Genomic DNA, 27,737 nt, shown 5'->3' on the forward strand with positions numbered 1-27,737 from the left:
CAACTGATAAACATCCAAACATAATGAAAATTTATTAAAAGTTCTAATTGAAGGTTTAAAAACATAACTGGATAATTAAGCATAATGTATCTCCCACTTACAAAGCAGTCTTGCCAAAAAAGAATACATAATGAACCTAAATCTGATCAAGCCTGTAATTTTAACTAACAACTTAGAAGAATATTTACATAATACCATAAGAATGCAGCAAGGTCCACAGTGAGGGGAAGATGGAGGTGAAGTAGGAGGACCCTGGGCTGGTCTCATCCCACAGATACAAATAGATAACTATCAAATTATCCTAAATATACCTGAAGACTGGCAGAACATACTCCACAACTAAAAGTAGAAAAGAGGTCACATCAAAGAAGGTAGGAAATGCAGAGACGCAATTTGGAAGAGAAACGAATCATGGATGTTGAGGCGGAGAGAGGACCGTGGTTATGGAGAAGGGTGAGAAACAGATAAGACAGGGGAGTGCACAGGGAAGACAAACCCCCAGAGCAACTGGCTTGGAAAGCAAGAGGGCCCAAATTTCAAAAGTTCTTCTAACCAGCGGGGCTTAAAGCCTGGAGTTTTAAAGGTCAGTGTGCTTGGCTCTGGGAGAGCTCAGAGGACACTGGGGCTGCTCTTGGAGAAAAGGCAGGGCAAACAGCCCACAGACATGCAGCATGGAAAACAGTGATCTAAAGAGTACCTGGAGCACATAATGGGGAAGTTAGTTGCTCATCTCAGACTGTGTCCCAGAGAAGCAGCACTGACAGAGAGACCCCTCCAGAAACAAAGGAACTGGCCAGCACCATTTCCCTCCCTCACCCCTCAGCATAAACACAGCCACAAGCGGGAAACAGCACAGCACCCACACTGGCTACCTAACTTGCTTAGAACAAGCCCTGCCCCCTCACACTCTGGAAAAACTACCCTTCCCAGTCATACTGCCTCAGTCCTGGCATGGTGGGCCCCCTTCCCTGAAAGACCAGCCCAAATCCCTGCTCACAACACATCTCCCAACCCTGGAGTATAGTGGGGCCTCAATTCTGGTGGCGGTGGTGACAGGTGTCATTTCGCAAGCAGACCAGGGCACACCACTTTCAGGCCAGGAACCAAACACTGTCCACAAAAGACAAAAAGACAAAGAGAGCATCTGCAGACAACTGGCCTGAAGCATAAAGCAGCCAGGACACAACAGCAGAGTGCATGAAGCACACGTTGGACACACTCCCAGAAGCGCAGGCCCTGGGGAACAGAGGATGCTACACTGCAGGGCACTACAGGACCTCTTCTTCATTATATCATTACCCTCAAGAACAGGAGACGTAGCAGACTTTCCTAACACACAGAAACAGGCACAGAGACTTAGACAAAATGTGAGGACAGAGGAATTTGTCCCAAATTAAAGAACAAAACAAGGCCATGGCTGGAGATCTAAGCAAAACAGATATAAGTAATATGCCTGATGGAGAATTTAAAGCAATGATCATAAGGATACTCACTGGACTTGAGAAAAGAGTAGAGGACATCAATGACCATTAACACAGAGATAAGAAATAAGATAGCAGAGGGGTGCCTGGGTGGCTCAGTCAGTTAGGCAGCTGCCTTCAGCTCAGGTCATGATCTCAGAGTCCTGTGATCGAGACCCGCATCAGGCTCCCTGCACAGCAGGGAGTCTGCTTCTCCCTCTGCCCCTTCCCCCCGTTCATGTGCACAGGCATGCTCTCTCTCAAATTAATAAAATCTTGGGGCGCCTGGGTGGCTCAGTCGTTAAGCGTCTGCCTTCGGCTCAGGTCATGATCCCAGGGTCCTGGGATCGAGCCCCGCATCGGGCTCCCTGCTCAGCGGGAAGCCTGCTTCTCCCTCTCCCACTCCCCCTGCTTGTGTTCCCTCTCTCGCTGTCTCTCTCTCTGTCAAATAAATAAAATCTTTAAAAAAAAAAAAAAAATTAATAAAATCTTAAAAAAAAAAGAAAGAACATAACAGAGATAAATGGCTCAATAAACTAAATGAGAAACACACTTGAAGGAAGGAATAGCATGCTGGAAGAAGCAGAGGAATGAATTAATGACCTAGGAGACAAGAGTAATGGAAAGTAATCAAACTGAACAAAAGCAAGAAAAAAGAATTATGCAAAACGAGAACAGACTTAAGGAACTCAGTGAAAACATCAAACATAAAATTTGTATTACAGGGGTCCCAGAAGAAGAAGGGGAGAGAGAAAAGGGGACAGAGAATTTATGTGAAGAAATAATAGCTGAAAACTTCCCAAATCTGGGGAAGGAAACAGATATCCAGATCCAGGATGCACAGAGAACCCCCAACAAAATCAATAAAAGCAGATCCACACCAAGACACATTGCAATTAAAATGCCAAAATATAGTAAGAGAGAAAAAATTTTAAGGGGTGCCTGTCTGGCTCAATCAGTGGAGTGTGTGACTCAATCTCAGGGTTGTAGGTTTGAGCCCCACATTGGGTGTAGAGACTACTCAAAAATAAAATCTTTAAAAAAAAAAGGAAAAAGAAAAAAGAAAAAATACTAAGCAGTGATATAAAAGACGACAGTTACATAAAAAGGAAACACCATATGGCAATCAGAGGATTTTTCACCAGAAACTTTCCAAGCCAGAAAGGAGTTGCATGATATATACCAAGTGCTGAAAGGGAAAAACCTGCAGCCAGGAATACTCTATCCAGCAAGGCTATCATTCAGAATAGAAGGAGAGGTAAAGAGTTTCTCAGACAAACAAAACCTAAAGGAGCTCACGACTACCACACCAGTCCTGCAAGTAACATTAAAGGGGAATGGAAAGGAAAGGAAAGACCAAAAATGACAGTATGAAGGTAGGAAACATAAAAACAGTAAAAATGAATATTTATATAAAAAATCAGTCAAGGAGCTCTCAAAATAAAATGATGTAAAATATGACACCATATACCTAAAACATGGGGAGGAAAATTGGTTCAAACTTAAACAACCATCAATTTAAAACAGACTGCTACATACAGAAGATGTTATATACAAATCTAATGGAAACCACCAATCAAAACCACTAATAAATATGCAAAGAATAAAAAAAAAGAAATCCAAATATATCACTGAAGAAAATCAGCAAACCATGAAAGAGAGAAAGATAAGAAAGGATCAGAGAGAATCTTCAGAAACAAACACAAAACGAATAATAAAATGGCAATAAATACGTATCTATCAATAATTACTTTGAATGTAAATGGACTAAAACCCCAATCGAAAGACAGGGTGACAGAATGGATAAGAAAACAAGACCCATCTATATGCTGCCTACAAGAGACTCAATTTAGACCTAAATACATCTGCACTGAAAGTGAGGGGATGGGGTGCCTGAGTGGCTCAGTCAGTTAAGCATCTGCCTTCAGCTCAGGTCATGATCCCAGAGTCCTGGGATCAAGCCCTGAGTGGGGCTCTCTGCTCAACAAGGAGTCTGCTTCTCACTCTCCTCTGCCCCCCCCCCCGCTCATGTTCTCTCTCTGTTTCAAATAAATAAATAAAATCTTAAAAAAGAAAAAAAAAGTGAGGGGATGAAGAAACATTTATCATGCAAATGGATGTCAAAAGAAAGCTAGAGGAGCAATACTTATATCGGACAAAATAGACTTTAAAACAAAGACTATAATGACACAAAGAAGGATACTATATAATAATAAAGGGGACAATCCAACAAGAAAATATAATAATTGTAAATATTCATGTACCCAACACAGAAGCACCCAAATACATAAAACAGTTAATAATAAACATAAAGGAACTAATCAATAATAATACAATAATAGTAGGGGACTTGAACACCCCACTTATATCAATGGACAGATCACCTAAACAGAACATCAACAAGGAAACAATGGCTTTGAATGACACACTGAACCAGATGGATTTTTTTTTTCCTTTCAAGATTTTTATTTAAATTCAAGTTAGTTAACATATGGTGTAGTATTAGTTTCAGGGGTAGAATTTAGTGATTCATCACCTGCATATAATATCCAGTGCTCATTACAACAAGTGCCCATCGCCCATTTAACCCATCCCCCCCCCCTCCTCCCCTCCAGCACCCCTCAGTTTGTTCTCTATAGTTAAGAGTCTCCTATGGTTTACCTCCCTCTCTCTTTTTATTTTATTTTTCCTTCCCTTCCCCTAAGTTCATCTGTTTTGTTTCTTAAATTCCACTGAGTGAAATCGTATGGTATTTGTCTTTCTCTGACTGACTTACTTCACTTAGCATAGTATGCTCTAGTTCCATCCCTGTCATTGCAAATGGCAAGATTACGTTCTTTCTGATGCCTGAATAATACTCCTGTGTGTGTGTGTGCGCGCATGCACACGCACATGCCACATCTTCTTTATCCATTCATCCATCAATGGACATTTGGGCTCTTCCCATATTTTGGCTATTGTGGATATAGCTGCTATGTGGAGGTTCCTCAGAAAATCAAAAATAGAACTACCCTACGACCCAGCAATTGCACTACCAGGTATTTATCCAAAGAATACAAAAACAGTGACTCAAAGGGGCACACACACCTAATGAACCAAATGGATTTAACAGATATATCAAGAACATTCCATCCTAAAGCAACAGGATACACATTCTTTTAAAACATTCTCCAGAAGAGATCACATATTAGGCCACAAAACAAGCCTCAACAAATTCAAAAACACTTAAGTCATACCGTGCATCTTGTCTGACCACAACACTATGAAACCAGAAGTCAACCACAAGGAAAATCTGGAGAGACCACAAATACATGGAAGTTAAATAATATGCTACTGAACAATGAATGGGTCAAACCAGGAAATAAAAGAAGAAATAAAAAGCACAGAGAAACAAATGAAAATGAAAACACAATAGTTCAAAACATTTAGGATGCAGCAAAAGCAGTATTAAGAGAGAAATTTATAGCAATACAAGCCTAACCGGAGAAGCAAGAAAAATCTCAAACAACCTAACCTTATACATCAAAGAGCTAGAAAAAGAACAACCAACAAACCTAAAACCAGCAGAAGGAAGGAAATAATATAGAGCAGAAATAAGTGAAATAGAGGGGCGCCTGGGTGGCTCAGTCATTAAGCGTTTGCCTTCGGCTCAGGTCATGATCCCAGGGTCCTGGGATCGAGCCCCGCATCAGGCTCCCTGCTCCGCGGGAGGCCTGCTTCTCCCTCTCCCACTACCCCTGCTCGTGTTCCCTCTCTCGCTGTCTGTCAAATAAATAAAATCTTTAAAAAAAAAAAAAAAGAAAGAAAGAAGTGAAATAGAAACTAAAAAACATTCGAACAGATCAATGAAATCAGGAGCTGGTTCTTTGAAAAAACATCAATAAAATTGATTAACCTCTAGCGAAACTTAGCAAGAAAAAAAGAGACAAGACTCAAATACATAGAATCAACAAAGTAAGAGAAGAGAAATAACAACCAACACCACAGAAATACAAACAACTGTAAGAGAATATTTTAATAAAATATATGCCAACAAAATGAACAACCCAGGAGAAATGGATAAATACCTAGAAACATATAAACTACTGAAAGAGAAACTGGAAGAAAACAGAAAATTTGAACAGACCAATTACTAGCAAAGAAACTGAATCAGTAATCAAAACACTCCCAAGAACCAAAAGTCCAGGACCAGATGGCTTAACAGGCAAATTCTATCAAATAAGGAAGAGTTAATACCTATTCTTCTCAAAGATTCAAAAAACTAGAAAAGGAAGGAAAACTTCCAAATATATTCCATGAGGCTAGCATTACCCTGATACCAAAACCAAACAGACAACACACAAAAAGAAAACTACAGGTCAGTATCTCTGATGAATACATATGCAAATATCCTCAACAAAATACCAGCAAACTAAATCCAACAATACATTAAAAAAAAAAATCACCATGGGGTGCCTGGCTGGCTCAGCTAGCAGAGCATGTGACTCTTGATCTCAGGGTCGAGTTCAAACTCCACATGGGGGTAGAGTTTAGTTAAAAAAAATTAAAAATAAAAAGCAATCATTTGCCACAATCAAATGGGATTTATTCACAGGTTCCAAGGGTGGCTCAATATTTATGTATCGATCAACGTGATACGCCACATCAATACAGAGAAAGGATAAGAATCACATGATCATTTCAATAGACAGAAAAAATGGATATGACAAAGTACAACATCCATTCATGACAAAAACCCTCAACAAAGTAGGTCTAGAGAGAACAGATCTCAACATAATAAAGGCCACACATACACAAAATCCACAGCTAACATCCTCCTCAATGGGGAAAAAGCTTTTCCCCTAAGGTCAGGAACAAAACAAGGATGGCCACTCTCACCACTTTTATTCAACACAGTATTGGAAGTCCTAGCCACAGCAATGAGAGAACAAAAAGAAATAAAAGGCATCCAAATTGGCAAGGAAGAAGTAAAACTTTCACTATTTACAGATGACATGATATCATACAGAGAAAACCCAAAAAGACGCCACCAAAAAACAGCTAGAACTGATAAATGAGTTCAGTAAAGTTGCAGATAACAAAATCATTGCACAGAAATGTTACATTTCTATGCACCAATGAAGCAGCAGAAAGAGAAATTAGGAACATAATCCCATTTACAACTAGACCAAAAATAATGAGATATCTAGGAATAAACCTACCCAAAGAGGTGAAAGACCAGTACTCTAAAAACTATAAAACACTGATGAAAGAAAGTGAAGAGGACACAAAGAAATGGAAAGATGCTATGCCCGTGGACTGGAAGAACAAATATTGTTAAAATGTCTATACTACCCGAAGTAATCTACACATTTAATACAGTCTCTATCAAAATACCAACAGCATTTTTCAAAGAACTAGAACAGACAATCCTAAAATTTGTATGGAACCACAAAAAAGCCCAAAATAGCCAAAGCAATCTTGAAAAGCAAAGCTGGAGGCATCACAATTATGAACTTCAAGTTATATCACAAAGCAGTAGTAATCAAAACAGTATAGTACTGGCACAAAACAGAAAACCGAAAATAAAGCCACAACTTATATGGTCAATTAATCTTCGACAAAGCAGGAAAGAATATGCAATGGGAAAAAGAATCTTCAACAAAAGGTGCTGGGAAAACTGGACAGCTACATGCAAAAGAATGAAACTGGCCCACTTTCTTACACCATACACACAAAAATAAACTCAAAATGGATTAAAGACCCAAATGTGAGACCTGAAACCATAAAAATCCTAGAAGAGAACACAGGCAGTAGTTTCTCTGATATCAACTGTAACAACATCTTTCTAGATATATGTCCTGAGGCAAGGGAAACAAAAGCAAAAACTATTGGGACTACTCTGTATAGCAAAGTAAACAATCAACAAAACTAAAAGGCAATCTCTGGAATGGAAGAAGATACTTGCAAATGACGTATCTGATAAAGGGTTAGTAACCAAAATATATAAAGAACTTAACAAAAATTCAACACCCATGGGGCAACTGGCTGGCTCATTCAATGGAGCACGCTACTCTTAATCCTGGGGTTCTGAGTTTGTGCCCTACACTGGTTACGGAGATTACTTAAAAATAAAACCTTAGGGGTGCCTGGGTGGCTCAGTTGGTTGGGCATCCAACTCTTGATTTCAGCTTGGGTCATGGTCTCAGGGTCATGGGGTTCAGCCCTGCATCAGGCTCTGTGCTCAGCAGGGAGTCTGCTTGTCCCTCTCCCTCCCCCCTCCGCCCCTCACCCCACTCACATGTGCACTCTCTAAAATATATAGAAATCTTAAAAAAAAAAAAATCTAAAACTAAACCTCAACACCCCGAAAATAAATAATCCAACTTAAAAATGGGCAAAGATATGAACAGACATTTCTCCAAAGAAGACATCCAAATGGTCAACACATACATGAAAAGATGCTCATCATCACCTATCAGGGAAATGTAAATCAAAACTACAGTGTGATATCACCTCACACCTATCAGAATGGTTAAAATCAAAAAGAAGTGTTGAAGAGAATGTGGAGAAAGGAAACCCTCTTGTACTATTGATGGGAATGCAAACTGGTGCAGCCACTCTGGAAAACAGTGTAGAGGTTTTTCAAATAGTTAAAAATAGAACTACCCTATGACCCAGCAATTGCACCACTACGTATTTACTCAAAGAACATAAAAACACTAATTCAAAGTCATACATGCAACCCTGTATTTATAGCAGCATTATTTACAATAGCCAAATTATGGAAGTAGCCCAAAGTCCACTGACTGATGAACAGATAAAGAAGATGTGGTACACACACACACACACACACACACACAGACACACACACACAGAGGAATATTATTCAGCCATAAAAAAGAATGGAATCTTGCTATTTGCAACTGCATGGATAGAGCTACAGAGTATAATGCTAAGTGCAATAAGTCAGTCAGAGAAAGACAAATACCAATGATTTCACTCATATGGGGAATTTAAGAAACAAAACAAATGAGCAAAGTGAGAAAAAAGAGACACAAACCAAGAAACAGACTCTTAACTACAGAGAACTGATGGTTACCATAGGGGAGGTGGACAGGTGGGGGGATGGATGAAATAGGTGACAGGGATTAAGGAGTGCACTTGTGATGAGCACCGGGTGATTAAAATAAAAACTTAAAAAAAAAAAAAAAAGAATGCAGCAAAATCCAGACTGCGGGCAGTTACAGAAAAAAAACAGTGAGAATGGGAAACTGTTTATGAAATGAAAAATAAGACAAAAAAGAAAAAAGAAAAAGGAAGACTCATCAAGCAATAACAATATACTGGACTGACTCCAAACAAACAAAAATTTAGTGTAATATAAATACTGCCTAGATAATTAATGATAAAAAGGAATTACTGTTCAATTTTCTATGTTTCATAAGGGATACCAATTTGTGGTTATTTATTTATTTATTTTTAATATTTTATTTATTTGACAGAAAGAGCCACAGCAAGAGAGGGAACACAAGCAGGTGGAGAGGGAGAGGGAGAAGCAGGCCTCCCGCAGAGCAGGGAGCCCGATGTGGGGCTCGATCTCGGAACCCTGGGATCATGACCTGAGCCAAAGGCAGACGCTTAACGACTGAGCCACCCAGGTGCCCTGTGGTTATTTTTTTAAAGTTCTCATCTTTTAGGGGCACCTGCGTGGCTCAGTCAGTTAAGTAACTGACTCTTGATCTCAGCTCAGGTCTTGATCTCAGGGTCATGAGTTCAAGCCCCAAGCTGGGCTTCACACTGGGCATGGAGCCTACTATAGATGATAGATAGATAGACAGATAGATAGATAGACAGACAGACAGACAAAGTTCTCATCTTTTACATACTAATATTTTAAAAATGAAATGATATAATGCCTGAGATTTGTTCTAAATAATAAGTGAGAAGGAGAAGAGCAGTAGGGAGCTCCAATGAAACAATACCAGCCATGAGTAGGCAGGAGTTGAAGACAGGCAGTGAGTTCATGGGATTTCTTACACTGTTTTCTCTACTTTTCTAGAAGTCTGAAATTTTCCATAACGAAGTAAGAAAAAAAAAGCTATAAAGAACTGAGATTAGAGCTTCTACTCACACTTCAGGTAAGGCAGAGTTTGAGTTAAAGTTAAGTGCCTACTGAAACAAAAGCATCAACACGGTTTGTAGGAATATAACAGAATCCAGAGTGTCTATAACAATGTACAAGATACAATCCAAAATTTCTTGACACAAGATCCAAAAGGAAAATGTGACTCATTATTAGGGGAAAAGACAAAAAAAACGGCAATCCTGAGATGAGCTAGAGCCATTATAACTCAATGAGGTAAAGAAAAATGAAATGAATTAAAAGATAAATTGAATAAAATGTTGGTAAATGGTACTCAGGGACCAAGTATAACTACTGTAACTTTCTGTGAGTCAAACTATTTCAAAATAAAAAGTTAAAAGAGGAGGAGGAGATGGAAGGAAGAATAAGAAAATCTAGAATCATTTTACCTGCAAAATGGTACAGCCACTTTGGAAGACAGCTTGATGGCTTCTTACAAAACTAAACATATTCTTAGCACACAATCCAGCAATCATGACCTTGGTATTTACCCAAGGAAAGTAAAAAAACTTATATTCACACAGAAACCTGCACACAGATGCTTACAGCAGCTTTATTCATAATTGCTAAAACTTGGAAGAAACCAATTTGTCCCTTCAGTAGGTGAATGGATTAATAAACTGTGCTACATCTAGACAATGGAATATTATTCAGCTCTAAAAAGAAATGAGCTATCAAGTGATGAAAAGACATGAGGGAAGCTTAAATGCATATTACTAAGTGAAAGAAGCCAATTTGAAAACACTACTATATGACATTTTGGAAAAGGCAAAACTAAAGATCAGTAAGGATGAACAGGCAGAGCACAGAGGACCTTTAGGGCAGTAAAAATACTTTGTTCTATATTATACATTTGTCCAAACTCATAGAATGTAGAACACCAAGAGAAAACTCTAATGTAAACTATGGACTTTGCCTGATTACAATGGTGTCAAATGTGGATTCATTAGTTGTAACAAATGTACCACTTCCGTGAAGGATGTAGATTGTGGGGCAGAAGGTATATAGGAAATCTGTACCTTCCTCTTAATTTTGTTGTAAACCTAGAACTGCTCTAAAAAAAAGTCTATAGGGTGGCTCAGTCGGTTCAGTGACCGATTCTTGATTTCAGCTCAGGTCATGATCTCAGGGTCATGAGATCGAGCCCCACATTGGGCTCTGCACTGAGCATGGAGCCTGCTTAATATTCTCTCTCTCCTTCTTCTCCTCCCCCACTTGTACGAGTTCTCTAATAAAAATAAAAATAAAAAATATTTTAAAACTCTATTAAGAAGGTAACGGGATCTGAGCTCGGCAGTGACGGGCAGCCCTCACGTGACCAGGAGCCTATGTCTGCCCGAGTCCCTCTCTCCTGGTCCTTTTTGCCTGTCCAGACACCGTCTGCCTCCTGCCCTTTGGTCGAGGGGAAGAGGAGAAGGAAGTCTGCAGATCTGCAGGTCACAGCAGTGCGCCTCGAGGAGAGGACTCCTAGAGCAAACCGCCAGGAGAGGTCCAGACCGTCCTGAACACGGAAAAATCCTGCAAAGAAAATGAAGAACAGCCACAGAGCGCACCCAAGATGGATGAGGAGCAGCCTCCTGTGGAGCACTCTCCCGAAAAGCAGTCTCCAGAGGAACCATCTTCCAAGGAGCAGTCCTCGGAGGAGGAGTTCTTTCCCCAGGAGCTCCTTCCCGAGATGCTGGTATCCGAGGAGCACCCTCCTCAGGAGCACCTTTCTGGAAGGGACCTTTTTGAAGATCCCCCTCCCATGGAGCAGCCTCCTTGTGGAGTGGGAAAACATAAGCTAGAAGAAGGAAGCTTTAAAGAGAGGCTGGCTCGCTCTCGCCTGCAATTTAGAGGGGACACACACAGCAGAAATTTAAGCAATGAGGAGATGATAAAGGTAGCAGAGGAGATGGAAGAAATGAAAAGAGTACACAACAAATTGATGGTTATGCACTGGAAGGCGAGATGGAATCGTCCTCATCCTATTTAATGTGTTCGGCCTTCAATTCTGCTTTGCCTGATGTAAGTATTGCCACCTGAAGGTTGTATCTTCTCATATACCTTTCCCCATCTCAATCATAACTTTTCGCATGGCTTTATTCTAGGTGCTTCACTTGTAACTGGCATAAAATTGGGTTTTCCCCACCGACAAGCTGGAAGTTTCCCTTTTTCAATCATGGGTCTCACCCATTTCCATGAAAAGATGTACATTATATATCGTTAAGTGAAAGAAAATTTTCAAAAAGTATATGTTGTATCCCATTTTTGTAAAAAATGTATATTTTATATTAATATGCAAAGAAAAAACTTAAAGTATATACTTAAATGGCTTAACAGTGGCTATCTGAGGTAACAGGTATTCTGGTTTTTCATTTTTGCTTCATCGGAACTTCTCATTTGTCAAGACAAACATTTTACTTCTGTTGCAAAAATATATAATGGAAAAACTTTAAAAGCTGTCAATCAGCTTATAAAGACAATGTGGCACTTAATAAATACTTCTCAGAACTTAAAAGTAAAAAAAAAAAAGCCTATTAAGAAAAGGTCAACTTAAAAAAAGTATAAATATGTTACCAAATTTTATCTAAAATAAAAATCCACTAGGGGCACCTGGCTAACTCAGTTAGTAGAGAATATGACTCTTGATCTCAGGGTTTTAAGTCTGAGTCCCACACTGGACAAAGAGATTACTTAAAAATAAAAATCTCAGGGGTGCCTGGGTGGCTCAGTCATTAAGCGTCTGCCTTCAGCTTTAGGTCATGATCCCAGGGTCCTGGGATCGAGCCCCGCATCAGGCTCCCTGCTCAGCGGAAAGCCTGCTTCTCCCTCTCCCGCTCCCCGCTTGTGTTCCTTCTTTCGCTGTGTCTCTCTCTGTCAAATAAATAAATAAAATCTTAAAAAAAAAAAATCTTAGAATAAAAATAAAATAACAATTCACTAGATGGGCTTAAGAGCAGAGCAGAAAGAGATGATAAAGAAAAATCAGTGAACTTATAGATCAACAAGATTATCCAATCTAAAGAAGAGGAAAAAAAGAAAAAAGTGAACCTGTGGGATAATATCAAAGAAGCCTAGCATACATGTAATTATTTCTAGCAAGCTAAGAGAAAAATAGTTAAATAAATAATGGCTCCAAATTCCCCAAATTTAGTAAAAGTCATACATTTTCAGATTTAAGAAGCTCAGCAAACCCCAAGCGGAATAAACACAAAGAAAAGCCCATCTAGGCATAATATGGTCAAACTGCTGAAAACCAAAGAAAGAGAAAATCCTGAAAGCAGAGAGAAAAGCAATATATTCCATATATGGGGAAACACTGCTACCAACAGAAAGTTCTCATCAGAAAACTATGGAGACCAGAAGATCCTTAAAGGGTTGAAAAAAATAACTGTAAACCCCAAATTTTGTATCCGGTAAAAATACCCCTCTAGAATGAAGATAAAATCATTTTTCAGAGACAAAGAGAAGTATTTTACCAAAAGACCTGTATAATCAGAAATGCTAAGCAAGGGGCACCTGGGTGGCTAAGTCAGTTACATGTCCAACTCTTGGTTTCACCTCAGGTCATATTCTCATGGGTCATGAGATACAGCCCTGCACTGGGCTCCTTGCTCAGCAGGGAGTCTGCTTGAAAATTCTCCCCCCCACTCCCCTTGCGCATGCCCTCTCTCTCTCAAATACATAAATAAATCTTAAAAAAAAAGAAAGAAAGAAAAGAAATGCTAAGGGAAAATTTTCAGGCTGAAAGAAAATGATACCAGAGGAAAACATACTCGAAAGGGAATGAAGAATTTGGCAATGATAAATATCCAGATAAACGTAAAAGATTAAGTATCCTGCTGTACAGTTAAATGGGCTACATTCACTATAGCATCCCCTCGTTCTGTATGCATCCAGAATTTGAATGATCTGCAGATGTAAACCTCAAAATGAGACTACTGAGAGGGGACATGGCAGCTATTCTTCAAATATTCAAAACCTGTTATGTGTAACTTCTTAAGTTGCACTAAAGTTAATGAGAAATTACAGGGCATCAAATTTCATCTCAATATAAAGAAGAATTTTTCTAAAAACTAGGACTTTGACAGTAGGCTTTCTTGCAAGGTAATGAGCTTCCTGTCAGTAAATAGAGGTTTGATAATTATCTATCTGGGATGCTAGAGTAGGATTATCTTTTAGGATACTAATCTACTAACTTCTTGATTTATCTAACTCTATGTTGCCCAATACAAAGATATATTACACCAAGCAACTCTGAACACAATCCCTAATATATAGTATAAATTTTCTCTTTTGCCTTTTCTATCAACCCCTCTGCAGTCACATCTTTTATTTCCACAATTTTATCTTTTAATTCTAATTTCTAAAAATGCAAATACTATTTTTTAAATGTGTATGGTATCTTATAGGTTATAAAAACAATTCCAAATACATTAGTTCATTTGGACCTTTCAAGATCCTCTGGCTGGAAAGATATTTATAAAATTGTTAACTGTCATAATGACAGTCCCTGAACTACAGCACAGTAAAAGAAATTACAAATCAACTATTCTGGACTGTTGCCTATTTGGATTTGAAAAGCATATTCACTGACTTTATTCTCTTCTGCCACTGTATGACCAACACCTGTATTTAAGACAACCTTTAAATTTTAAGTTAAATGAGTATGACAGAGTTTGAGAAACATGCTATTTTTAAGGATATTAATCCCTGGCCTTTAAAACAAAGTGATGGAGTACTTCTACCTATACCCAAAAGGGTACACTAAAAATTACCTGTTGCAGAATCTGACTTTCTATCAGAAGTGGGTGGTGTCTCACAAAGCTCCACATTTCTGGACTGAGAGTTTTCAGAAGTGTTGTTAGGTTCACATGAGGTGGGTGGAGTAGAGACTGAACTTTCTGACTGGCTGCCATTTGCCACCGATGTTTCACCTTTTAATGAGTGCATCTAGGGAGAAAACACACTGGAATTTAATGAACAGGTAAGAATCTAAACCTACCTGGCAGATGAGGCCAAAATATAAGTCAATTGTCTCTACAGGAGGGAAAAGTACTAAACCTTCTAAGTACATGAATCTAAACTGTGTAATCCTACACATGGTATAATCACACTATGGAATTCAACTATAATGTGACAAGAACATAAAAAGATTTTCAAAGCACAATGATTTTCCTTCAAATTAGAATTCTAGGAAAAAAGTTTGAAGCTATCTTAGCCATTTGCCCAAAGAGGACACTAATGAGAAATTGACTAAATTCCTTAAAATGTGTCAAGCAATACAGTTTGGGAACTTAATGTGCAACCTCTCTCTTGCAACAAAGGAATAGTGATGTGTATTAGTAGTTAGGTGAGGGAGGAAAGAAGGGAGAGTAAGAAGTCACTCATTAGGTTCAGGTACTTACAACTTCACAATGCTATTTTCAAAACCAATCCAGGAAAATAGTATTTACTACCTTTTAAAAGTTTAATGGCATGGCAGGTTCCTGATTATACAGAGCAGCTCCAAAAATATTCCAATGTCAAGTTTCTGACATACCATTTTCCCATGTTTATAATAAAGAAATTCTGTTCCTTCTCACCTGCCGGACTTTGTGAATTCTGGTAACAAGTTCATCTGCAGAAACACTTCCTGCTATTACTTCCAAGGGAATTCCACTGTCTCCAATAAAGAAACTGGATGGAACACACACTACGGGATCTGTACAATTTAATTAAGTCTAACGATTCATGAAAAACAAGGGGATAATTTTATGAAATATTACTGATAAAAAAGCAAAACAAATCTTTGTGAATTTCACAATGTTATCCGCTAACATGTTTACCAAATAATTTCAACTACCTTATCATTATGCTTATCATGCATGTGATAGATAAACTGATTTATGTTTTATTTGTATTGTATAACTGAGTGGAGAACATCCACTACATTCCCCTCTATTGTCACTTTTACATCTATCTTGCCCCTTAACAGCTTCTTCTAACATTCCAACCAAACTGCTCCATACTGCTTTCCAGATCTTGACAATAAAAAAACTCTCTATGATCCCCTTTGTTACAATGTATTATCTCAAAGGACACTTAGCAACATAAATTTTCAATAAACAAGAATGCAAGAGTTCCTAAATAAAAATGAATAATTTCAAAATGTCATGAATTAACTAAAAGAAAGGCAAATCCTCAAGCAAAATATATATCAAACCAATTCTTTATTGAAAGGATACAGATTTGTGAAAATTGTAGGCAGGCTTCACTGTAAAACAAAATCAAACAGAAAATCACTAGATGCATGCGTTTTCCAAATACTCAGTTGTTTTTATAAAAATTTACTGAACCAATTAAAATGATTTTTCTGAAAGTACTAGTTCCTTTCACAGTCATCAGGTGGGAGGAGAAAAGTGCAATTCTTATTTTACAGACCTTTTCTGGTTTGTTTTATAATTTTCGGATTAAAGAGCTACTTGCTCTTGCAACCCACAAACTGGTGGCTGGATCTGGGGACTAAAAATCAAGCAGGTATCTGCCATGTTGCTTCCTCAGCAGCAAGTATACCTCAATACAATATCTTAACTTGTAACAAGAGGCTATTAATGCTTATAACTTACTTGTGCAAATGATAATACAGTACTTTGTAATAAGAAATGATTCAAAACAACCTAAATATCCACCAGTAAAAACTAAGCAATCATTAAAAAGATACAAAAAAGTGTATCAAAATGCTACCACTTTTGTAAAAAAAGGGGAGGAAAATAAACGAGAATGTAAGAAAGGGGAAGAAAATAGATTTGGTTACTGCAGAGAAGGGAACTGGGTGGTTAGGGACAGGGATAGGTGGGACTTTACATTATGATACAAGTAAGAGATACTAATCACTGTGGGTCAATAATACCAAGAATCAAATTAATATTTCCAAGAATTAGAAATTTGTTTCATTTTCTGAATATAAACCATGATCATAAAAACATCTGAAAATAGAATGGGAAAGTATAAAGAAAAAAATTACGAAGAGTCCTACCTTCCCAAAACTAACCAAAGTAAACTTTTTTTAAAGATTTATTTATTTGGGGGGGGGAGGGGCAACAGGAGAGGAGAGAGAGAATCTTCAAGTAGACTCCCTGCTGAGCACAGAGCCCAACACAGGGCTCTATCCCAGGACCCTGAGATTATGATCTGAGCCGAAATCAAGAGTGGGACCCTTAACCCACTGAGCCAGGAGGCAGGCGCCCCACCAATGTAAATTTCTGATGTATTTCCTACCAGTCTATTTTCAACACAGGCTATCTCTATAAATAAATGCACACTAGAATGTTACTAAAACATTAGATAATTTCATAATTATTATATAATATATAAAATTTACTTTCATCAGTTAAGACACATTAGATTCTATTAGCAGGCAGTCCATAATGAAACAAATAGCAACCATCCTATACACAGGTATCCCTGCAACTGCTTTTAGAAATTTGTTTTTAAAAAAAAAAAAATAAAATTTGTTTTGAAAAATGCTAGATACAGGGCTCCTGGGTGACTCAGTTGGTTAAGCGTCCAACTCTTGATTTTGGCTCAGGTCATGATCTCAGGGATGTGAAATCAAGCCCTGCAGTGGGCTCCTCACTGGGCATGAAGCCTACTTAAGATTCTCTCTCTCCCTCTCCCTCTGCCCCTCCCCCTCTCCCCCCTCTCTCTTTCTCAATAAAAAAAAAACTGCTAGATACATCAGTCTGTGTACAACCTCAAGAATTCTGATATTCTCATCTCTTCTCCATTTCCAATATACTCCTACACTCCTCCTGCCATTACTGGTACTTCTGGAAATAATGGACAATATAAATGATAGGATATACATTAAAATGGTAAGATTCTTTTTTTTTTAAGGATTATAGCTCAATAAATATATAGTTCAATAACTCCTGCTGTGAGGCAAACCACTATGATGTGTTTTATGACATTTTTAATATTGAAAAATTTTTAGTAAAAAATTTTCAAACTGGGGCACCTGGATGGCTCAGTCAGAAGAGCATGTGACTCTTGATCTCAGGGTCATGAGTTTGAGCCCCACGTTGGGTGTAGACATTACTTAAATAAATAAAATTAAAAAAAAAAACAAACGTACAAACTTACCAGGTAAATTGCTAAATATTTTAATCTTGACAGTAATTTTCAACCACCACTCATTCTGATATTATCAGTATCAAAAGGACAAAAATGCCATTTTATAGTTGCTAATGAATTAATGCTTCTAGGACTGATCATTGATGCCTGCTGCTAACATCATAAAGATAAGACAACAGGTCATTATGTGCCTTCTAATGGAAGAATGGAAGACATTACCACTATTTATGAGGTAGTCTTGATGGAAAAAAAAATCTAACCTGAATCCAACTGTCAATTTACAAGAAATAGAGGACAGAGGAACATATTAGATAACACTAACAGGGATGCAGTCAACAAAATCCATACCGTAGGAAACTAAAGAACGAATGACCTAGTTTCTCCAAAATATTAACTGCAAAGAAAAAAAAGGGGGGGGGGTCTACAGACTAAAGGAGACTTGAGAGAGATCAACACATCACAGTGTGTGGACCATGATGGATCCTCAACCAAACAAATTATAATAAATTAAGAATACAACTATGACATAAGACAACTGAAAATATGAACAGTAGCTGGGTATTTGCTATTAAGAAACTTTTATTAATTTGTTTTTGAAGTATTACAGTTATGTTAAAAATTTAGTTTTTCACATATTAAATTTAGGTTAATTAATGTTAAAAAATATATTTTTTAGAGACATACTAAAACATTCATTGATGAAGTGACATGATGACTGAGATTTGCCACAAAAGTATATGGGATGAGTGGAAATGGGTCGGGGTATAGCTCAAACAAGACTGACTATAAGTTGATAATTACCAAAGTAGTTGACAAGTACATGGGAGTTCATTACACTTTCACTTACTTGTGTATATGTTTGAAATTTTCTACAATAAAAAAACATTTTTAAGGGGGGAGGAGAAGGAATGGATTAACAAATAAAAGAGACTTGTGGATATCAAGTACTGTGAGGACCTAAAAAAGTCCTTACTCCTACTGAATTAAACAGCTTCATTCCAAAAATAGGATCCAAAAGAGTGGTCAACCTTCCAGAGATAATCAATATATAATTTATAATTTACAGTTACTTCCAAGTTCTTAGAAGCTAAGGATCACATTCTTTTGAATTCCTGGTACATGTCACATTGCTGCTTGGTGGACCAGCAGAACTTAAAAGTTTTTCAGCAAGATATCATGATGTATTTGGAAAATGGCAATCAGAATTTAAGTCCCCAACATGCCCTAGAGAAAAATCAACATTCTTATAATGTAAGAGTATCACCATAAATCTCAACAAAAGACAATGGTTATAATCTTTAAAAAATTAACATATATAAGCAAACCTTTTGGTATCGATTTTAATAGCAACAAAACTGTCTGAAGATGCTTCTGTCACTTTCTCATCTTCCCAACTTGCAGCCATCTGTGTAGACTGCTCATCATCACCTGTAAAACATTTCAAGGATACTTATAAGCCCAATATCTGCAGATTCTTTTCCCTTAGAATATGGAATTTCAAATAAAATATAATTCCACAAATACTACAATTGGTATTTTCTACCAAGTTTGAAAACTAAAATTTTCGCATAAAATGAAAAGCATGATTATATACACTGTTAACATTATAAAAAGTAATGAAAAACAGCTTAGACAGCTAAAAAAAAATAAATGACGATGTAATGAAAAAGAATGAAGGTATCTCGATTTTACAAAGTATTTTCTAAAAAAAGACATCCAAATTATGAAGCAAATGGTATCACAATAATTGGAAGTCATAGTAGAAATGTACAGCAGCTATTTTGGCTTTTGTGCATGTAATTTTAGAAAATAAATGCACAATACTCTTCCTTTATGTAGCACTTTTCTGTCGAGCTCAATGTTCCCACACCACAGCATCACTCCCCAGAATTCCTCCAAGGTAGACAGAAGCAGGTGCAATTCTGATTGCAGTTTTGGACTTGCCTTTTATTATAGGTATGCTAATTTTAAAAGATATGCTGATCCAGGGGCACCTGGGTGGCTCAGGTGGTTAAATGTCCACTCTTGATTTCGGCTCGGGTCATGATCTCAGGGTCTTGAGATCGAGACCTGAGATGGGCTCCACACTCAGCAGGAGTCTGCTTCTCTCTTCCTTTCCCTCTGTCCCTCCCCCTGCTCACATGCATGCACACGTGCTCTCTCTCTAAAATAAATAAATCTAAAAAAAAAAGTTATGCTGGAGCGCCTGGGTGGCTCAGTCGGTTAAGCAGCTGCCTTCGACTCAGGTTGTGATCCCAGGGTCCTGGGTTCGAGCCCCGCATCAGGCTCCCTGCTCAGCGGAGAGCCTGCTTCTCCCTCTCCCTCTGCCTGCCTCTCTGCCTGCTTGTGCGCTCTCTCTGTCAAATAAATAAATAAAATCTTTATTAAAAACAAAAAAGTTATGCTGATCCAGAAGTTATCTATGGTGATAGAATTCAGCATAGCAGTTACCTGGGTGGAGGTGCTACTGACTGGGAAAGAGCATGAAGGAGCCTTCTGGGGGTGCTGGAAATATTTATATCTTATCTGGATGAGAGTTACACGAGTGTGTTAATATATAAAAATTCACTGAGCTGCTCACTTAATATATTTCACTTAATATACTGTATGTCATACTTCAATAACAAAATGTTTTAAAAGTTCTATCTATCAGATATTACTTCCTTTTTAGACTTGTAATGTCTAGACTTTGACATAACCACTTACTGGTGGGCAGAAGGAAACTTACCCAAGTAAGTCAATGAAAAATACTTCTGATGTTTAGCAGAGCTAAGTGCTTTCTCAAAAGTGAACAACCTCTGCCAATTTAAAGATTAAAAAAGTTCTCAGGTCACATTTTTGTTTACCAAAAGATAATTCTGTATCTATTCTTCCATAAGCTGTTTTCTTCTCATGTGTAGCCCCTTTCCCCTATTTAATCCACCCTCAGCCTTCCTCATCTCAGTTACCTGTTTAAGGTAACTCCATCCTTTCAGTTTTTAGGCTAAAAACTAATTATCCTTGACTTCAGCTGACTCTATCTCCAAAATATATCCAGAATGTAACTATTTCTTACCACTTTCACTGCTACCACCCTGATTTAATCTACCACATGTCACCTAGATGATTACAATAGCCTCCTAACTGGTCTCCCTTCCCAATCTAGCTTCCCCACCCCACGCCAATCAATATAGCTTTTACTGCATCTTTTAAAATACCACAAATAAGCCTGAAAAGTCATCTAGCATCTTGCTGTTGCTGTAGCTGGACAACTTAGATCTTATTCATTAGCCTGCTGAACTCTGCCTTTTTCAGAAACATAGATACCGTCCAAAAATTTACTGATATCCTTGTTTTTAACTGTTGTGGCTTGCTAAATCAAAGCAGCTGAGTTTGATACAAGTCCAATGTCATTTCCTTCAAAATTAACTCATCTTTCTGGACTTGAGACACTGAACAAACAATACTTGGCCTCATCCAAACCCCACAGATGTGTTTTTCAACCAAGAAATTCCAGATTTCAACAAGAGAACCATTCTACTGAATAACAATATTTATGGGGAAGTGACCATACAAAGACCTCATCTTGTAAGGGAAGCCCAGTGTAGCCCCCTTGATCACGTTCTTTTTTCTTTTTTTTTTTAAAGTAATCTATATACCAGGGGAGCCTGGTTGGCTCAGTTGTTAAGCGTCTGCCTTCGGCTCAGGTCATGATCCCAGGGTCCTGGGATTGAGCCCCACATCGGGCTCCCTGCTCCACAGGAAGCCTGCTTCTCCCTCTCCCACTCCCCCTGCTTGTGTTCCTTCTCTCACTGTGTCTCTCTCTGTCAAATAAATAAATAAAATCTTTAAAAAAAAAGTAATCTCTACATCCATCATGGGGCTCAAACTCACGACCCCACGTTAAGAATCACATGCTCTACCGACTGAGCCAGTCAGGAGCACCCCCTCCCCCAGATCATATACTGTACAGGACTACAGGTAATGGGAATAGTAGCCAGTTCTTTTCTATTTCCCCACCATTTGTCAACTCAGAGCCTCTTCTTTCTCCTTCCAAGGAGATGGAGTTCTACACTGATGTGACTGAAGTCCCTTCACAGGGTTCCTCTGGGGCCTTTCACAATAACTATGCATCCCTTCACAGTGATGTCGACATTTTCTGGAACGCCAACAGTCTGACTGCTGGCTGCAGTAGATGTGGCAAAGCTTCTCAGTCTGTTCTTAACATGGCAACTTTCATTAGAGTCTTACCACATCAGTCCTCTGCTCAAAATCCTACAATGGCTCCCAATTTCCCTCACATTAAAAGTCAAACTCCCTACAAATGGTCTCATACCTCCAGTTACCTCTGACCTCATTTCTCTTTACCTTATTCCTATTCAGCTAATACAAAAACACTCTTACTTTAAGGTCTTTGTACTAGTTGTTTCCTCTGCCTGGAATGTTCTTTCCTCAGATATTTAGATGGTTAACACTCAACTCCTTTAAGTTCTTGGTCAAATATTACCTTCTCAATAAAGCCTTCCCTACTACACACTACTTTAAAATGACAGCCTTTAGGGGCAGCTAGCTGGCTCAGTCAGTAGAGCATGCGACTCTTGATCTCAGGGTCATGAGCTCAAGTCCCACAAGTCCCATATATACAAATATATACAAATAAAAAACAAAATGACAGCCTTCAGACATCCCCAAAGTTCCCTAATCTCCTGGTCTTTTTTTCCCCCTGTAATACTTAGGATCTTCTAATAAACCATGTGTTTTATTACTATATTTACTGTCTCCCTCAACTAGAAAGCAGGCTCCATGAAAGCAAGGACTGTTTTCTTTATTTACTAATATAACTCAAATGCCTACAATACAAGCTGGCATATGGTAAGTACCTGGCATATAGCAAGCCCTCAATAAGTATTTTGTGGAATGAACAGCTAAATTTCTGGTATAGTAAGTATCTTGGCATACCTACAATAATTGACTAATGCTGCATATATATACATATTTTTTAAAGATTTTATTTATTTATTTGACAGAGACACAACGAGAGAGGGAACACAAGCAGGGGGAGTGGGAGAGGGAGAAGCAGGCTTCCCGCGGAGCAGGGAGCCCGATGCAGGGCTCGATCCCAGGACCCTGGGATCATGACCTGAGCCGAAGGCAGACGCTTAACGACTGAGGCACCCAGGCACCCCTAATGCTGCATATTTGAGTATATTCTATGTGAGATGATCCAGGAATAGGAGCTTGACAAATCTGGCCATGGAAAAGTAAATAGGGAGTAGAACGCATCCACAGACCAGGACCAAAAAGAATGCCCATTAGCAGACTCCCAGATGTTGAGGAAGCAAATGAGGAAAACTATAAGCTAAATGTGAAACAAATGAGACACTGCCTGCCCTCCGTGGAGTTTAAAAATCTAAAGGTACAAGAAATGTACTTGTTTAGTAAACAATTATAAATAATTATAGTAATAAATACGGTGAAAAAAAGAACAGATCTAAGAAAATAACAAGACCTTTTTAGATCAGTCAGGGAAGTCTTCTCTGGGGTGGCATTTAAGGGAAGACATAAAGGATGAAAAGGCTGAGCTGGGCCAAGAGTCTGAACAGTTCACTAAGCAGGATTTTACGTGTAGGAAAAGGCCTGTGTGACTGGGAATGTCATAAACAACACGGAACACGAGACAAGAGGAGACTAAAGAGTTGAGATTCAAAGATGACTCCCACACTATGGTTTATCCACCTGAATGTAAAAGTCGTGCCATTTACTAAATGTACAACACTGATGGGGAGAAACACAAGTTCAGGCAGTAAACATACTTTTATACTTGAGAATCCTATGAGGCATCTAAGTGGGGATGACGAGTGGGTAGCTAGAAGTATGGATCTCCTATTTCTGAGGTTAGTACTTCTTACTATGTTGTACCATCTGGGGAGGGTCCCAAATATCACATCCCCGTTAGCAGTGTCTGTCCATAGCTCAGCCTAGTGGCAGCAACACCTGCTTGACTAACAGAGACGTAAGGTTGAATGGAATTACTTAACTCACTGTGACCTACATTAACTCTACGGAGTAAGATTATTAACTGCCGACTTCAGTATCTTTAGTTTCTTATTAATCGGTATATGAACTATGCTATGGAGTTAGGTCAGCCTAAAATTTTAGTAGAAAATGTTGTATCTTTGGTAGTATCAGCAGTACCCAAAGTAAAGACACTTAAAAAGAACAATACAAGGACACCTGGCTAGCTCAGTAGGTAGAGCATGTGACTCTTGATCTCAGGGTTGTGAGTTCGAGCCTCACATGGGGTGTAGAGATTTTTAAAAAAATAAAATCTTAAAAACAAACAAACAAAAGAACAATACAAACTCAGAAACAAAGAGTTGCAGATCTTAGTACAGCCAGGAATTCCAATCCAGAAAACGTCAACTAGTCAAAATCTAAAAGCTTTTGTGGTCTTTTTGAACCTAAAAGGGCAGTAAATAGTGTCTGTCATGAGAAGTTTAGCCCACTAGCAACACTAGTCTGTGAACTGACACCTTTGCTTCCGGATCCTTGTCAGAATATTCTACCTTCCCAAGAACAGAATCAAAATCTTCAGTTTTATTTCTTTCAATTTACAAAGACATAATACCTTGAAAATACTTGCTAAGTTCTTCTCTGAACTAGTAGTAATCTCTCCAGTTTTAATTCTACAATTTTCTTTAATTCATCCATGAAATCAACTTGCGTGAAGTGCTTCCCAAATGAGGGGTTATATGAAACAAAGTATACCCTTAAGACCACTTCTTCCAGCCTTTAAGATATCTTTTTAATTTTCTACTGAGTTGGTTTATTATTGTAAAGGTATCCCATCTAAGAAAATCGTAAGTTCTGGCTATGAACAAAGGTCTAAGCAATATGTAAGTGTTGCAGTTTCAAGACCCCAATATCTACATATTCCTGGAGTGAAACTAATCCTACCTAGTGTTGGAGATTCCTAAAAACTCTAGGAAAGCCAACAGTATTTTGAACAGGTCAAGGGACAAACTCCTTTGACAGATTGCTAACGGTGTTCCTACAAACATTCAACAAACATTCATTGATATTCTACAAACATAATATGTGCTCATCAGTAAAAAGTTAACTGAAGAATGTATACACACACACACACAGTCCCAAAGACCTCTAACTTTATTTTGCTATAGTAATAACTACCACTACTGTTTCCTATGTTCATTCTAGAATTTCTTATTTCAAATTAACTATTTAGCCCAAAAAGATCTTCTAGGACCATTTAGACACCATCAGTTGTGTTTTTTGTTTAAAAAATGACTACCATCAGGGAGCCTGGATGGTTCAATCAGTTAAGTGTCCGACTCTTGATTTCGGCTCAGATCAGGATCTCAGGGTCCTGGGATCAAGCCCAGCACTGGGCTCCCCACTCAGCTGGGAGTCTACCTGAGGATTCCCTCCCTCTCCCTCTGCCCTTCCCCCCTAAAATAAATAATTTTTTTTTAAATGACTACCATAATCCTAGATTTCCTGACTTCTACACCAATTTCATTAATACATGAAGTCTACAGTTCTTGGTTTTTCTTAAGAAACAAACAAACAAAACAAAACCAAAACAAAAAAACACATCTGAAGCTGCTAAAAAAAAAATTTGTCAAGACAAGATGGAAATACTTTTTGTGATGCTGGTGCAGGTCACTTAACCACTGTGGACATAAATTTCCTCATCTACAAATGGGTATAATAATACCTGTTCTACTTATCAAAGAATCAACCGAGATTTTATGTGAAAAACAACTTAAAATGTCATAAAACTATTAATATACTCTTAATGAGCATAGTTAAGTATCATTTAATTCTCCTTTCCTTTGTAATCCCTTTTTTATCCCACTTTTTTTTCCTTACAGGATTATAGCAGTTATGTATGTAAAATACAACTCTAAAGCAGCATAAGAGGATCAAACTGCTTTTCTAATTAACAACACTGAACTAAAAATTTGGCATAACTTAAAACAATTATAAATTTCAAATTTTATGTTAAGTGAAACTCATATTTTAGCATTTCTTCACTGCAGTGCATAAAGTTATAGAGCTGTTATCTACTCTCCCAAGAGTCATAAGTGAATGAGTACACCGTTATTAAGCACAAATTGCTGAAATAATACACCTCAAATTAATAGAAGTCACAAACACTAATTTGGCTCATGTAATGAGAACAGCAAAACCACAGAGGCTTAGATCTACTATAAATCTAGATGATTTCTGTGATAAAATAGGGTGGTAATAAAAGACGGAGCAAAATAAACCAGAGTAACACGGATAAATGAGTTAGCTCACGTTCTCGAAACTGTAGATATTAGACTAGGTAGACAGCAAAACGAACCAAAGACTGAACGTCTTCTTCTAAACAAACGGTACAAAAAACAACTTGCAACAAAGCAAATATTCCACATTAGACTCTCTCCCCCTATTACAATTGAAAAAAAAAAAAAAATCCAACCTATATAAAGCTCAAAAGTTTGCGTTTCAGGAACGTAACGACCGCCAGTAGCCGTGAACATCAGGTGGCTTCTCTTTGTTGCTTACCGATGACACAGCTTTCTTCCTGACAGTCCACAACTAATTACGAACCCAACTCCCTGTCGAATGGCCTGTCTCTATCCCCACCTAAACACTTACGCTACACGAACGTTAAGCATCCCGAGGTGGGTCCTAGGGGACAGAGAGATCTACTGAGGTCCCCGAGAGGGGGCTGTTGGGGTCTAAGTGCGCCAACTCCTTAGGGGGCTCAGCGGGGGTGGGCGGCGAGGGCCTGCCGGACGCTGCCCCGTGCCCCGCCAGAGCTGTAAGCGGGGCTCAGCAAGCTTTGGGGGCGAGGCGGGGACCATGCCTCCCGCCGGGGTGCTGGGAGAAGCGGGAGCTGGGGGCCTAGGCAGGCTCGGCATGCCCCAAACGGAAGGGGGAAGCGCTGAGAAGCCAGGGACGGCAGCCTGGGCCTGTCGGAGCACGGAGGAAAGGCTGGTGGATCCTAGGATTGGAGGTAGGCCGGAGGGGTGTTCGGCCACAACTCGGGCCCCCGCCCCCTTCACCTGCCACGAATACCACGAACACCGCGCCGCTCCTCTTGGCCGACGCGATGGCGGCCGGAATGGCGCCCTGGAACCACAACATCGCTCTCCTCGGGCCCAGGCGCTCGCTCGGAGTGTTGTCGCCGCTGTCCCGAAGCTGGCCCCGCCCTCTCCTTCGTCTGGCCCCGCGGCCCCCGCAGCCCCAGCTGGTCTGCCCCCCGCCTCGGCGCAAGCACGCAATCCCGTCAGCAGTCCCCTAGGACGCGCGCAAGCGCGCGAACCAGGCGCGCCCTGCGTCCCGTGACGCCACACGTCGCCGTTGACACCGCGCCCCAGTGCCTTGTCTCGTTGGCAAGTTGGTGTGTGCGCGCGGCCTCTAGGCCTCAGACCCTGCAGTTCCGGAAGTGGAAAGAGCCAGTGGGAAAGCTGACTAACCGCTCCGGCGCGTCGGCGACGCCTTCATGAGGCATGACGGGAATTGTAGTCTTCTTAGGCTTCTTTTCTCCTATGTGGAAAACGTAACTGTGGTTTCCGGGGCACAGCTGAAGGGGGCAGCAATGAGAAAGCCTTTTTCCAATCTGTAAAGGGGAGGAGAGGACGCAGGGCTCACTGTCGAGGAGGTGCTCTGCGCCGCCTCCCTGAGACATTAAGTATGGAGGAAGTCGTCCCCGCCCCGGGTGAAACCCTAATTGTGGACGATGTAATTCTTTATTATGAGTAGTGGCCATTGTGTGATAGGGTAGGTGTTTCTCTGTATGGAACTAAGTGCGCTTCGACTTCTGCTGAACTTAGCAGCCCAACCCTGAAGAGAAAGGGTAAAAACCGCGACGTCAACCTCTGTAATACCATACAGCCCGTGTACCTGAGGGGAGGTGTTGGTAGAATGCAAGCTTCCAGCAGTCCCTAGGCGTTTCCAAAACCTCAGAACACTGGCTCTGCTAGTGCCACAGCTGCTTTCTAAAATGACTTAAAAGCAGAGAATAATCATTCATTCTCCATGGTAATCCAAAGGAGGAGGAC

At 39.3% G+C, this 27,737-nt stretch overlaps 2 protein-coding genes across 2 annotated transcripts in view; one reads left to right on the forward strand and one right to left on the reverse strand.

Annotated features, from left to right (window-relative positions):
• Nucleotides 1-27,082, reverse strand: part of UBXN4 (UBX domain protein 4) — a 58,345-nt gene extending 31,263 nt beyond the window's left edge. Inside the window, exons 1-5 of the mRNA XM_032411234.1 lie at nt 26,739-27,082; nt 19,008-19,110; nt 15,795-15,823; nt 15,153-15,271; nt 14,346-14,520 (exon numbers count right to left, since the gene is read on the reverse strand). Coding sequence (XP_032267125.1) covers nt 14,346-14,520; nt 15,153-15,271; nt 15,795-15,823; nt 19,008-19,110; nt 26,739-26,820 — 508 coding nt within the window. The 5' untranslated portion in view covers nt 26,821-27,082. The remainder of the gene's footprint in view (nt 1-14,345; nt 14,521-15,152; nt 15,272-15,794; nt 15,824-19,007; nt 19,111-26,738) is intronic.
• Nucleotides 379-12,089, forward strand: LOC116637565 (transcription elongation factor A protein-like 1). The gene is made up of 2 exons (XM_032413067.1): nt 379-453; nt 11,057-12,089. The coding sequence occupies exons 1-2, from the start codon at nt 379-381 to the stop codon at nt 11,558-11,560; spliced, it is 579 nt and encodes a 192-aa protein (XP_032268958.1). The 3' UTR covers nt 11,561-12,089.
• Nucleotides 27,083-27,737: the final 655 nt, after the last annotated feature.

Source organism: Phoca vitulina, unplaced genomic scaffold (assembly GCF_004348235.1).
Source record: "Phoca vitulina isolate PV1807 unplaced genomic scaffold, GSC_HSeal_1.0 scaffold1, whole genome shotgun sequence".
NCBI classification, from domain to species: domain Eukaryota; kingdom Metazoa; phylum Chordata; class Mammalia; order Carnivora; family Phocidae; genus Phoca; species Phoca vitulina.